This window comes from Argiope bruennichi, chromosome 9, assembly GCF_947563725.1.
Source record: "Argiope bruennichi chromosome 9, qqArgBrue1.1, whole genome shotgun sequence".
Lineage (NCBI taxonomy): Eukaryota > Metazoa > Arthropoda > Arachnida > Araneae > Araneidae > Argiope > Argiope bruennichi.
In genome coordinates, this window is record NC_079159.1 from 119,013,171 (window position 1) to 119,027,703 (window position 14,533).

At 27.9% G+C, this 14,533-nt stretch overlaps 1 protein-coding gene across 1 annotated transcript; it reads right to left on the minus strand.

Moving 5' to 3' along the window:
* Window positions 1-3,840: 3,840 nt before the first annotated feature.
* On the minus strand, window positions 3,841-8,082 carry LOC129985068 (abnormal spindle-like microcephaly-associated protein homolog). Its single transcript, XM_056094989.1, has 3 exons — window positions 7,915-8,082; window positions 6,269-6,421; window positions 3,841-4,121 (listed from the first exon to the last, which is right to left on the minus strand). The coding sequence occupies exons 1-3, from the start codon at window positions 8,080-8,082 to the stop codon at window positions 3,981-3,983; spliced, it is 462 nt and encodes a 153-aa protein (XP_055950964.1). The 3' UTR covers window positions 3,841-3,980.
* Window positions 8,083-14,533: the final 6,451 nt, after the last annotated feature.

Consider the following 14,533-nt stretch of genomic DNA (forward strand, 5'->3'; position numbering starts at 1 on the left):
CAATTCGATAGATGAGATATATAAGATTTGACGTAATACATTCCCTTGGTTAGAAAAAAATTTTAATAGTTATATTTTAAAAGATTAGTAAAAATGAGTGGCAAAATAAAGATATTTTTGGAATTTATATTTACCCTACATTCTTTTTCGATTATTTAATGTAAAAGCAAGAATGCGTAAGGTTTTGGGGAAAAAAATGTGAAAACTTCTTTAAAAATTTTTCTAAAACTTTTCTCTTAGTATCACTATCGTAAATGCAAAATAATATTTTATATTTAAAAATTCAATAAAGATAATCGTTTATATTGAAAAAAAAATGCTAAAGACAATAAAAAAAAATCTTAGCTGAGTGTTGAAAGAACATATTATTTTCGAAACATCTTTCAAAAAGAGCAATAACATTTTTTTATCCAACGATTGTTTTTATTTTGGTATTAAATGAAGATTTAATACATTATCTTGTTTATCACTGAAAAGCATTAACATCTATACTATGTTAAAAAATGAACTAATTGCATTGATATGTGCACAATGTATGTTTTACATTACTATGCAAAAAAAATTTACATGGTAATATATGACATATTATTTAATTTTGGCAACAAAAAAATGTAAAAGTCTATTGAGAATCAAATGAAACATAAAAATGTTTTTGAAATTGCTAGTAAAGCAAGTTTTTATTTAAATGGTTTGTAAGCCTAACATAAAACTTACAAAAAAAAACAACCTATTTTCTAAATTATAGAATAAATTTCAAATTTTTTGTAAAAAAAATACCCCACAAAGATGATGAGCGAAACACTTCACACTAAAAAATATCAATACATTAGAATAAAACTCTTAAGCTGATGGAAAATGAATATCGTTGTCGAAAACCGCAAGGCAATTATTCAAGGTAGAGCGTCGACAGTTTTATTACCTCAGAGTGCGGGGGGTAACTGCCCCTCAGCTAGGAAGAGTCCATGTCTTTCAGAGACACGCTGAAAAAGTCTAGATGTTAAAGGGAGTGCCACTTGAAAAGTGCTTGGATGTTAAAGAGTTAAAACTTGTTATATATATATATATAGGGAGAGAGAGAGAGAGATGAACTTTTTGAAATTTAGCAACAATATGAAAAGGGCGAATCAGCTGCCGTATAGTTAAAATCAATGCTATTGACTTCTGAATTACCTTATATTAATTAATAAATTTAAATAATTTAAAATATGATACAAAATTTATTAAAACTTAATTTTTCGAGCCCGAGATTCTGACGACATTCTATGTTTCAGATTTACCCGAGTCCGAAAAAAAAAAAAAATTTGGATTTACGTTTATCTATTTTTGAACATAATAATTTAAAAACACTTTAAGCGAGGCAGATGAAATTTTATGCCATTTTAACTCCAAATTTGTAGATTTTTACCGAATTTTGAACGACAACAAATGGGATTCGGTAAATAATTTTATTAATAAAGCTTTAGTTCTGTGTCAAATTTTAATTAGTTTTAGCGAAAAAAGTGTATAAAATGCATACTCGGTTTCATTGCTATACAAAAAATTCATGTGCATAAATTTGAAAATAAATACGAACAATTTTTACATCGAGAGGACCACATCTTTATTAAGTGTGTGTGAAATATTTCAGGGGATCTTTCTTGCTGGTTAATGTTTATAAGTAAAAATTATATAAAAATGACATTTCCGAACTGAAACTTTTTATAATAAATGAAGAGTTTACAAGAATTCTATGCATATATACTAAGTCAATAAACCAAATCTAAAAGCATCAGGTTCCCTAAAAAATTCTTATTCTATTTAAATCTTATGTCAATCTATATATGGAGGACCTCAATGTTGATGTCCTATCACCATCAGAGCAGGGGTTTTTTTCCCCCGCTTTTGTTAATGAGTTTTAGTTGAATAATGTACTGAAACTTCAACACTTCATTTCTTTTTTGTGTATGAAACATTTTTATTTGTCCCTCAATGTACTGAATTTTTTCGTTTGTCATATCAGATATTTCATATACAAAGAGGATGCAGATAGTCTGCAGAATCTTGTACAAATCCTCACTCATTTGGGGATTTTCTTCAATGCATTCGTCGCCGCTAGAATCTTCTATATTTATTTGCTGGTTCTGGCTCAGTAAAAGCTAACGATTTATCAAAATTTTACAAAGATTCTGTCAGATTTTGAAATGAGCCGAAGTGTGCCGACTATTTTAGGTTAGTGTATATGTCTATTAGGAATTTCAGTTTTGTCTTTAACACTCAAATCATGTTTAATATCCAATCGTAAGTAGTGGTGGCTTATGGTTCAGATTTCAAAACACAGCTGGCAACCCTTTTTCGTAGAATGCAAAAATATATTTGTATTTTAAATAAATTGTATTTTTTAGAATGTTTAGGCACCATATTATATTTGTAAATACCTAATATATATTTGTATTTTTGTAAATGCAAATATTTTTTAAATAAAAGCTTTATCATACCTTCGTTTTCTTACTTTATTTAAATGGCATTGGTCATTCTATATAGATCCCAGAGAAAGTATATAATATATTTTTTAAAAATTCCAATTTTTTCATGTATTGCCAAAAAATGCTTAGGTATCATATAGAATTGTTAGAAACTTCATTATATTTAAAAGAAAATATTTTCTGTGAATTCAACCTTTAAAAACTCAATTGAGCACCTTTGTATTGATTCCCAGCAAAAAAGAGCTTACTTTAATAGGAAAGTGCAGAAAATTCATGAATGCATTGTTATTCTAGAAAAAATTTGCAAGCTTTTGTTTCCAATTATTGATAGATCTTTCAAATTTAACATACACTTCCATTAATTTTCAATCAAATTCATTTCAGGCAATTTTAAAAATACAGGTATTTAATTTCTGTTATAATAATGTAATTGCAGGAAAAGAAAAAAAAAATTCTGACAAACCAATTTTTTTTAATGCAGCTTTTTGAAAATTAATAGCAGGGCAGTTCACATGAACTCATTTCTTGTTTTACTTGGAACAAGTTTGCAATTAATAATATCTATTTATTTTCAATAGGTAAAAAGTTAAAGTATTTTTCAACATTTTTAGAATACTCTGTATATTGTCAATTCATAATATAGGTAGAACATATCATATGCATAATCTGTTTTATTGCTACAGGAATGTTATTTTGAACAATTAATACATATTAAGTTTTTTCTTCCCCTTTATTATTTAATCACTTTTAGCTGTATACCAATGACATGCCCGATGCTCTCAAGATGCCCCCCCCCCCAAGAATTTCAGTTTTCTAGACTTCTAGTAAGCTTAATATGCCCTTGCCAGATCTTTATATATGATTTTTCCTATCTTAAAAATGATATAATTAAAACTAGTGTATCGTTATTTCTACAATTTAAATATTATATTTCAGAATTCTTTTAATTCCTAAATATTAATTTATAGCTCTTGAACTATCTTAAATTGATCTTTGTCATCTGAAAAGTATTCGAAAATAATAGGAAAATTAGAATAGGAAAATTATTGTTGCATTAAAACTGTTAAAATAACCCAGAAAAAATATTTCAAAAAATTACTTTATTAAGAAAATGAAATTTAAAACAGTTACAAACTTGCATTTAAAATTGGATGTTGTCAGATGTTAAAATTGGAATATACATAATCAAAATTAAATATAAAAATATCTCTCATATAAATATACATGCATGAACATTAAATTGCATTAAAAAATGAAGAATCATGATCTTTCAAGCTTGATAAATGATTAAAGCGGGAAGAGTAAAAAGGAAAATCAGCGTAAAAATTTAAATTTCTACAAATACAATAAAAGTCAAACTGTCTACATATACAATAAAAAAAAAATTGGTAAACTTCTGATGATTAAGTTGTTAATCCAAGAGACTGCATGAGAGCTGATATTGCAGTGAAAGAATCTTTAAATTCCCTCATTTTCCTTCGCCCCAATATCCAATCAGGTTCAATGCTGTCCCTAGTATCAACAGTGGAGAATTTTTTCAACCTCAGAGAACAGCTTGCTGCTGTAGCCTTTTTTCTTTTCTTCATTCAATTTCCTTTTCAATAGCAAATTGTAGAATCTTTTAACTAGATCAATAAATTCTGAATTCTTCTTCAGCATCTGCAAATAAAAATTAAAAACAATTCATAACATTTGAAAATGAGCTAATAAATTAAATCATTTTCACAAAATTTATTAGAGATCCAGAGTGTGTTTTTTTTTCTAAGCAAAACATCATAAAAATTAACGTTTAAAATATCAGCATACTCAAAAATGACCACAACTATGTGATGAATAATCACAATTCTAAATTAGCATAGTTTCTGATAAATACTTCACAACCTAATACCAGAAAATATTTATATATCATTTTATTACAACATAATCAATTATGTCAATTATGGTTTTCTCTCTCTCACTTTAAAAAATATTTTGCATTAAAAAAATTAATTATACCCACAATTTAATATATAAGCAAATAAATTTGCAAAATATATTTAATAAACAGATTGATAATGCAAATTAAAAATATCACTATAAATCTACCCCCTGCATAATTTCAAAGTACACAAAGTCAGCATTTTTAGAAAAGGGCCTCCATTTAGGATTTGATGTGAATACACAAACTTATAACACACAACACAACCTATAATTTTAGTGTGAGAACATACTACATATCTAACTTTTTATATTCATATTATCTTGTCCATTAATAAATGGGCCAATAGACAAAACACAAAAATGTAAGACGCCAGAGAAGTCTATAAAGTTAAAATTTATCAAAATCTTGAAGATCCGCTTTTGAAAAATTCTGGATAGAGAATGCCCCAAAAATGTGGAACAAGCAATTAATTCTTCACATGTTGCATCTAAATGCATATTTCTTATTACAAAGTTTTTTAAAATAAAGTGGGCAACTGTATAAATGCATTTTAATTTTTGTGCAGATTTATAATTTATTACATATATTATATTTATTACATTTTGGAATGTATATTATTATGCATGAATAATATGTCTTCCAAAATGTAAAAAAGTTAATTAGAAAAACGTTTCTTTTGCATTTATTTATACATTCAGAAAGTTTCATCTACAAAAATTGCAGACATATAGTCAGCAAAAAGACGTTCAAAATACTTATTTGCATGATAGACTCAGTAAAAATGTTAGATCCATATTTCATAATATTGTTCACTAATGCCATGCAAGGCATTTGCATTCTCAACCAAGGTGTATAATTTTATAGGCGTGGTGATATAAGACCTGAATCGGAGAGTATGCGAGAAACTCTCAAGCAGACCACTTCTACTAATTTCATACACGAGTCTTTTCTTGTATATTTCAGGGATAATACACGTACTATATGTTATTACATTATCAGAATGAAGAAATAATGCAGGCATTAAATTTTAAGAAATGGTTAAATAACATAGTAATTGAAATTTGCGCAAAATAAATATCTTTGACATATATGTACAGTTTCATTCTTTTAACAATACTTACATATACAAACGACTTTAAATATTCCTTGTTACTGAATAGATAATTTTTTAACTTAATATTATGCATACAACTGTAAACGAATAAATTTATTTTCTTATCCAAATTTCCAATATTTTTCCGAAATATCTTAAATATTCAATTTCTCTCTCCTACTTTATAAAGTTGCAACAATCAACTTGAACAAAGCATGATTAATGTGCAGCTTCCAAGTCATGATGATTGAATGGTGAATTCATGAATGAATATTTACATAAGACAGATTTTCAGCATTGAATAAATTTGTCTTTCTGAAATAAATGTTTCCATCTAAATTAAAAATAAGCATATCTGTAAATTTTGTAAATAAAAAAAAAACATTAACTTTGTATGTGTACAAATGTAAAAGAAAAAATGTAAAGAATGTAAAAGAAACATTTGAATAATTGACACTTTTACACTACGAGGGATCAAATAAAATGTTTAATTTCTTGAACTTTTTATTAACAACCTTCACAAAAGATGAAGTGTTCAAATGCCTATCTTATTTTATGAAACTTTGTAATTCAGAGCAAATGCAATACTTAGAGCAAATGCAAACAGTTATTCTATTCTTTTGGAACATTCTGCATAATTTTGTATACAAGTATACTAGAATAAAATACATTTATAAAAAACATGTTATAAAATTTTAATTCAAATAAATTTTCTGCCTGATACGATTTGCAGATTTATCAAAAAGGCAAAATATTAAAAGTATCTTTTGATTAAAAAAATTCATTAATTACTTCAGCTTTTTCTGGGTCTTGGCAAAATATCCAAAAAAGAGTTGTACACTTTGTAAAGATGGGCAAGCCTTTTTCTAGATAAATATTCATCAGATCAAGTATAATAATCATGGAGCCTTTCTCACTCCAAACAGAATCTACTGTTTTCTTGTACTAAAAAATAAAATAAAAATTTAAACATAAAAATCTACAATATATCAAGATTGTCATGAAAAATGTAAAATAATGTCACTGCCTTAAAACATATGCTAAAACATTCTTTAATTATATTTTAATAATTTACTTTATTCATATATGTGCATGTGGTAATAGGATCATTTTTACTAATTTTTTGAAATTAAAATATACAAAACAAATGTTAAATTTTCAGCGAAAAAGCTAGATGCTAAATAATACCAAATCAGATAATATTTATAACTTTTGTTCATTTAAAGAACTGTACAAACTAATTTATTGAACTAACAAACATATGATATGAAATAATTTCATCATTTCATATAAATAAAACTTATCCTTTATTTATGTAGTTGCATTTCAAAATTTATAATTTTTAAAGAATTTTTCCTAAAATTTTTCATTAAATTGCAATTAAACTATAGTGGGAATTAAATTTATTAAAAAACACTGATGAAACAGCTTTTTTTTTCACTATCAATTTAAACATTTTTAATTTTACCCTTACCCTACTACAAAACCAACATTTCAGTAAATGCAATGTATCAGCATACAATTTTGCAATTAAAATTTAATTTCTGATGCTTCCAACAATTTATCGCATATTAGGTAACAAGATAAAAACAAGTTATAAAAATTTTTTCAATATACTTAAACATAATGAAAATTATCTTATCATTTTAAGAAGTGTTGAATATAAAATCTATTTTTAAGAGATATTTATTTTCCTTAGTGGATTATTTACTAATTCATTCTCTTTATTTAAATATTTCACAGTATAGATAAACTTTTATAAATTAATAAGCTTTCGAAGCATTTTATATATTCTATTAAATGTTTTAATAAGTTTGTCTTTATTAAATGCACTTTTTGTCACATTTAACTTTTAAACTGAGGACTAAAAGAAACCTCAAATATCCTCTGGAAATGCAACTTTTGATGATTCATAAAAAAGTTTTCATGACTTCTCAATAACTAAGAGAAAAGATTAAAAGTTCTTTATAACTATATTAATTCGAAGAGAAATTGATTTTGCTAGGGAAGTAAGAATCTAACCATTTAATGATATAACTGATGCACCATTCCATTTAGCAGAAAGAACAAAAGGTTCTGAATTCCTTAATATCATTTTACTTTCTTGCTTGAACTATTCATAACTTCAACAATTTTCATGCCAAGAATATTTTAAAATGATCTGTATATATTTATTAAAATAAGACACTTATATAGTATTGATGTTACATAAGAAAGTATTGTTCATCACTTTCAAAAATTTAGTTTCACAACTGTTTACATGTTAAGAGTTGTTTGCAATTTTATTAAATTATATCAAGAAACCAAAAGTATAAACTTGGTTTCATTTTAAAACTATTCAAAAACAAGTTTATAAGAAGAATACTTGATACACTGACATTTAAATTAGAGGGTAGAAATTATTAGACTAAAAAAATTTCAATTTTCAAAATAATTACCTTGCAAAGATTCAATAAAATATCAGTTGAAAATTTTATGATTTCTTGATGAGGAACTCTTCGATTGCACGAGCGAAGCAAGTGTATGATAACTGCTAAGCCTCCAGATTGTTGAAGACGCTCACAGCAAACAGCAGACAACCGCGTGCACACCTCTAAAAAATTCATCATTAAAAAAGTTATGATAATGCTAAAGTATATCTAAATACTGAACAAATTATCTAAAAATAGTTGTACAGTAATTTAAGTTTAACGATAATGCTTACTCTTATAAACTACTATAATATTTCTCTATCAAACAATGCTTTTTATTTCATTACACAGAAGTGAACAAAACAATTCATAAGCTTTATTTTGTAAGTCCATGTAAAGAATACTGTTTTGCATTAAACATATTATTTTGAGAGGAAAACTGGTTAAGTCGGAGGGATATTGATGTTAACATACCCAACAAATTAAACACATATTGTATAATATAAAAGAAGTTACAGCCAAATTTTTTTGAAGGTAAAAAAATTCCACATATTTGTAATGAATTTCCGTTTTTTGATGTAGCAATTTCAAGTTCTTATCCTATGGGAAATTTAAACCAACAATATTCAAAAATTGCACTTCATTAAATATTACATGATTAACATGGCAATCCTAGACCTTATTATAAGCAGCTTCTGTCCAGACTTGAAACACTTGTTGATTAAATTTCTTAGATTTTCATAAGATCTAATTTCGCACTCAGATTGAAGAAAATTCCAAAAGTGTTAGCTTTCAAATAAATATTAAAATTAAACGATCCTTTACACTTTCCCCTTTAATTTCAAATATAAGCACGAAATTAATAGTGCTGAAAATTAATAGCTGCTAAAAAGATGGTGCTTGAAAGTTTTAATAAGTATCTTACTCCTCTTCCCCTCCCACTTCCACTTCTGCAATATAAAAACTCTTTCACAACAGGTTCATTTGTTTATCTATCAGCATAAGAAAATAGATAGGAAAATCTTAACAATAATGTGAAAAATGAGAATTTATTTTTTAATACAGCGAAAATAAGAAATAATCATAATAGTATTTATAATATAGTATCATAATAGTATTAATAGTATAAATTGATGAAAATAATCATTTAAAGTGAATAAAACTAAATTTATGTAATATTCATGCATGCAAAAGTCAAAAAATATCTAAATTATAAATAAGAAAATAAAAAAAGTTAAACACAATTAAATTGGATTACTGGCTACTGTAAATCTAGAGTTAAATAGATTTTAAAAACTGTTGTTTAAAAAGTAAAAAGTAGGGTTAATGTCAAAATTTTGTTCCCCAAAAATGATTCAATTTATTTAAAATTCATTTATTATTGTTTTTATTTTCTCTGTTATCCTTTAAAAATTTATATTAAAAACATTGATGATTTCCAAGAGATCAATTTTAAGAGCTTCATGCTGTTTACTTTTTCTAACTAATCTAAAAATGTTTATTTAAGAATAATTTAGAATTAATCATTTTAATCCTAAATATTGATTCAAAAATATTGAATTATAAAATTAAATTTTATAATTGGCATTTAAAAAAAATTTTGTGATCTTTATCCTTATATGATTTATCTCTTCAATATCTTTGACAATTAAACCATTTCTCAAGAAATTAGTAAAAATTCTAATATTTTTTACGCAAACATTTGAGTTTCTCTACATTCATAGTTATGTCAGATACAATGAATCACACTGAATAGCTCAAACTCCTAAAAAATAGACTAAAATATAACCATTTAATATAAATTCCATGATAAAAATTCACTGAATATAATGTTTTACTCCTTTTTCTATATAAAAGCAAAACAAATTTAAAAACATCAGAAAGTGGACAAATCTCTCACCTAAAGTTTGCAAAGCAGTAAGAATGTTTCTTATATTCTGATCTGTCAGAAGCACTTTCAAAGCTCTTTGTGTTTTGCATCCAAGAGTATTATATTCCTCTGAAGGAGCTGCTTTGATGTTCTGTCTTGCACAGATAATTTTCTTGTCTGTCACAGAACGTCTTACTACATAAGCACGCCAGGAAGTCTATTAAAAAGAATATAATATCACTTACTTTCATATTTAGGCCATTCAATCACTACACAAGGCAGTAAATGCCCAGCCCAGATGTAATTAATTAAATTGCAGAGTTTTCCCTCCCCTTCAGTTTACTGATGAACTTTTGTATAAATACCTCAATCTAACTGAAGAATAGGTTGAACCAAATCTGATGCTTTTCTCAAGAGCAATGAGAGCTTTGCTCAAACTTAGAGAAAATTAGGGGACCTTCAGTCACATAACCAGCAAAAAAAAAAAATGCTAAGTAAGGTGAGCAAAAATGACCTTTTTTTTTTAGATTTCAGTTTGGTAATAGTGCAGAAAAGCTGCTTCTTAGGTTCAAAAACAATTTTTTAAAATTTGGGTGCAATATTACTTTATCTTGAGATGCCACAAAAAAACTTGAAATTTGTAAAAAAAAAAAAAAAAAAAAAAAGGAAATTTTTAAAATGAGCCTTTAGAAATTTTTCTTAGATTTTAGTTTGGTACTAGTGTGGAGAAGTTGCCTTTTAGGTTCAAAAACAAATTTTAAAAATTTGGTTACAATATTACATTATTTTAAGTTGCCGCAAAAAGCTTGCAATTTGTTAAAAAAATTGGGAAAAAAAAAGGGGGGGGGACTTTTAAAAAGGGTATTTAAAAAATTTTCTTAGATTTTAGTTTAGTAATAGTGGAGAAAAGTTAGCTTTTAGGTTCAAAAAGAATTTTAAAAAATTCTGTTTTCAATACAATGTCTCGAGGTGCCAAACTTTAAAAAGCTTAAAGTTTGAAAAAAATGAAAAATTATAAACTTTGATAAAATATTTTTTGTTCCTATAATGTTATAAAAGATGATTTTACATACATGTACATATTTTTTATGTTAAATTTTGCGTTTCTTCCTTCTGTATCTTCAATGATTAGAAATGTTACAGCTGCAAAATGTTTGTTTCTACTTCAATGCCACAATAAGCTTTTTTAAAATTAAATTTTGGAATATTCACACGTGAGTCAATTTTTACTATTATGTATCCTTTTCTTGCGACTGAACCACAGACATTTTGAACTGATTCGGCCACCAGTTTCATAGCTCTTTCTTCTGTTTGCATGTGACAAGAAAGCTGTGGAAAGTCGATAACCGAGTCCCCTATACTATTTGGTTCAGTTTCACAAGCCATCTGTATAAAGTTTTTGAGAGAGTCACTGGAAACATGTTTTAGCAAGGGGGGTTCATGATTTGCATAGAAGTTTATCTTTGGAACTTTAAACTTCCTGACTCTATCTTTACTTTCTGTTCTTGCTGTTAAAACACATCTAAACCAAGTTCTCTTTGAATTTTACATTCATCACTTAGCATGGACAAAAGGATATTTTCTGAAGCAGCAAAGTACCCATTTCTTTGAATAATCTGGTCTATAACATTCTTGAGATCGTCAGAGATATAAAGTGAATGTGAGAAAAGGTTAAAAAGATGTTTGGAACCATAAGTATGTGAAAGTTTTAACTTAATATTAAACCACACAGGCACCTGGTAGTTTTATCTCTTCTTATCTATTTGATGGATCTGGTTGGTTTGCCTCTTTTTGTAAAGTACGCAGTTATTCTTTAACGTCGTCATTGTTGCAGTAATCATTTCTAATACACTAGTATTTTTTGTCTGTTCTTGATTAAGCTTAACTATTCTCTGTAGTTCTTTACTTTTCCTTGCTTCTTTCTTCCTCAAAGTGCTTGTGGAAGCAATATAAATATAACCTATAACCATTTTCTTGTTAGAGCGCTAATCGTTTAAAACCTTTTATTCCATAACAGTCACTTTTTTTTCTTCTTTTATATGTCAGAAATATCAAATAAACATCTATCTTCTTTAAATTCTGTGAGGTCAGAATCAAACTTATTTGAACATTTTCTGCTTTTAGATTTTAACAAATTCCTGTATTTAGCATGATAAGCTTTTATCATTTGTGAAATTCTTATGTTAGAAGTAACAGGAATAGAAGTTCTTGACCATATTTGTTCTATTATAGGAACTAAAGTGTCACATATTTCGCTTACAAAAGGATCCTTCTCTGAAGCAATTTTGTGGTTATGTCTAATGTAACAGTAGCACTAGATTCGTAAATAGTGAGTTTGAACAAATCACTAAATTTCCCAAAAATAGAACACTCCGATATTTGTCTTATATTCACTATTTAGACTGAGCCCTTTTTACACATAGCAAAGCACACAAGCCCACAAACTAACAAATCAGTTACACAATAGATGAAGCGAAGCCACCATTTCAACTGTACTCGGCAAAGCTACTGATTTAAAACCAGCTCTTTCCTTATTACCGGACATAGACAAATCTCCACCTTACCGTTGCAGCCGTTTGGAGAGAGTGAAGATCCGAAGATTCTCTCTCCTGCTGAATTCTGTCTGGACGCTTTATGTGCTATGGCTGTTATTACTACCGATTATGACTCATGGGCTACTGTTTGTTGTAGTGTGCTGCTGTGTGTTGGCTGTCTTCGTCTTGGCCGTATATATTTTTTGTTTGTGTATTCGTGTCCTTTGTGTTAATAAATGTCATCGTAGTTTTCTACTAAAGGACTGTTTATTTCAGCATTGACCAACAAAAGAACTGGCTGACGGAAGAAGAAATCCATAACAACATGTCTAATAGATGGTCCACATTTTTTCAAAGCAGGTTGCAACCAAATGATTCAAAACAGAATGCAGCCACGAAACATTGAGTAGTATCCTTTCATTAAATAATATGAGGAATATTTATATAAAAAAGATTTCTTTATATCCTCTCCCCACCCTTTTTTTGAAAGAGGTAAAAATGCAACAAAGTCTGAGAGAGAGCCCATTTATGCGACAATAATTATTACCTCATTTGATAACCTACCACCTAAGATACATTAGCAATAAACCAGTAGAAAGATTAGATGAGTACAGCATTCTATGTTTCAGCTTGTATGGAAAAAAAGGTCTGGAGCTATAAAGAATGGTATGATAGCTTTTCTGAAGAATATACAATGTCCCCAAAAAATATTAAACAAGCATTTACTTACCCAAATACTGCACATATAAAAATACAGACAATTAGGAAATTTCATTAAGTAAGGTAGGCATTTATATGAAAATACAAGGGGTAATTGCTATGCCTCATAAAAAAAAATTAATAAACTTATTTTTATATTCATTTGTATGTATTTTGAAAGTTTTTCTCCCATCGTTGTTTATAAAGAAAATATAATTATTTATAATCAGTGCAGTTGATCTGATTAACTCTGTTTTACGATATTAAATAATTTACCCAATGCTTTTTTGTTATCCCTTGCAGATCGTGAATCTCTGTAATGAAGCAGCTTTTCAGCTTCTTGCCGAGGATATGGAGTGTCAGTCTCCTGTATTTACATTACAGCATATGGAGAAAGCACTAAAGACAATAATTCCGAGGACAACTAAAGAGATGCTTGATTTTTATGAAACTTTTAATACAAAGTTCATTTCAAGGTGTGTTTGAAAAATTTGCTGTCCGTCAATGTGTTTATTTTTTATATTTTAATTTTGTGATACATTTAAAACACATTATAAAATTTATTTATTTCATATCCCAGCTCATGGATAGAATTGTTACACCATGTCATCAAAAATATCCACACAATTACAATTTTAGAGGGCCGGGATAGCGTTGATGGTAGGGCGTTAGATTCGTGTCCCTTGGGTTGCGAGTTCGAACCCAGATTGGCGAAGATTCCCCGCGTGCTTGGTGGCTGACACGCGTATAAATCTGTCGTGGTCACAAAGTCCTCCATGTCGAGAGTAATACCACTGGGGGTACTGGATCAGGGGTGATCGTTCTCTGATTCAGGTCTAAATTACGATTTGTGGATAGGTGAATGAAATGCAGGAATGAAGTCCGCCCCGTAAAAAGGTTGTGACGTGTATGTAGTTAAGTGGTACTCTTGGCATAAGATAGCGCTACTGAAAAACAAGACACACATCCTTGGCTTAAAATCACTGACTTCTGAAGTCAGTGGTCTTGTCTACAACAACAACATTTTTTTTTTTTTCCAAATCTTTCCTGAGAAGCTGAATGAACTGCCCTGTGATTGAAAAAAATGTGCTTGGATTCATATTTTATTGTGAAGATTTGGTTAGAGGCCTTCCAGAAATGAGTGGAAAAGAAAAGGCTTCGCTGTATTTCACAGAAAACTGATAATGTTTTGGAAGTGTCATCAATTTTTTTACTTACTGTCTGCAATACTTATAGAGATTTGTGTTATAATAGCGCGTGTGTTAGGGAAAATATAAATATATATATTTTTTTTCAAATTCCCAGATTATTTCTCTTGTCTTTTGCTTCTTATAACATGCAGTTTTTAACTTACTTATACGAAACTTTTAGAATTTGTGACAACATACCATTATTGCGTTACATTAAAATTTGAAATAAATATTTTGAATATACCTAAAAATATGAATATTTATAGTAAATAATTTTTAACTGTTGCATGTGCTAATCATAGCATTATTCTTTTTCTTGCATAATTTTGAAGCCATCATATAGGACGATATAG

What these genes read in the sequence shown, in the direction of transcription:
- LOC129985068 (XM_056094989.1), bottom strand. Translation starts at nt 8,082, where the DNA reads ATGAATTTTTTAGAGGTGTGCACGCGGTTGTCTGCTGTTTGCTGTGAG. An exon ending in TTTTATTGAATCTTTGCAAG is followed by an intron (nt 6,422 to 7,914) that starts GTAATTATTTTG and finishes TTTATTTTTTAG; the next exon opens with TACAAGAAAACAGTAGATTC. An exon ending in AAGACCCAGAAAAAGCTGAA is followed by an intron (nt 4,122 to 6,268) that starts GTAATTAATGAA and finishes TTTTATTTGCAG; the next exon opens with ATGCTGAAGAAGAATTCAGA.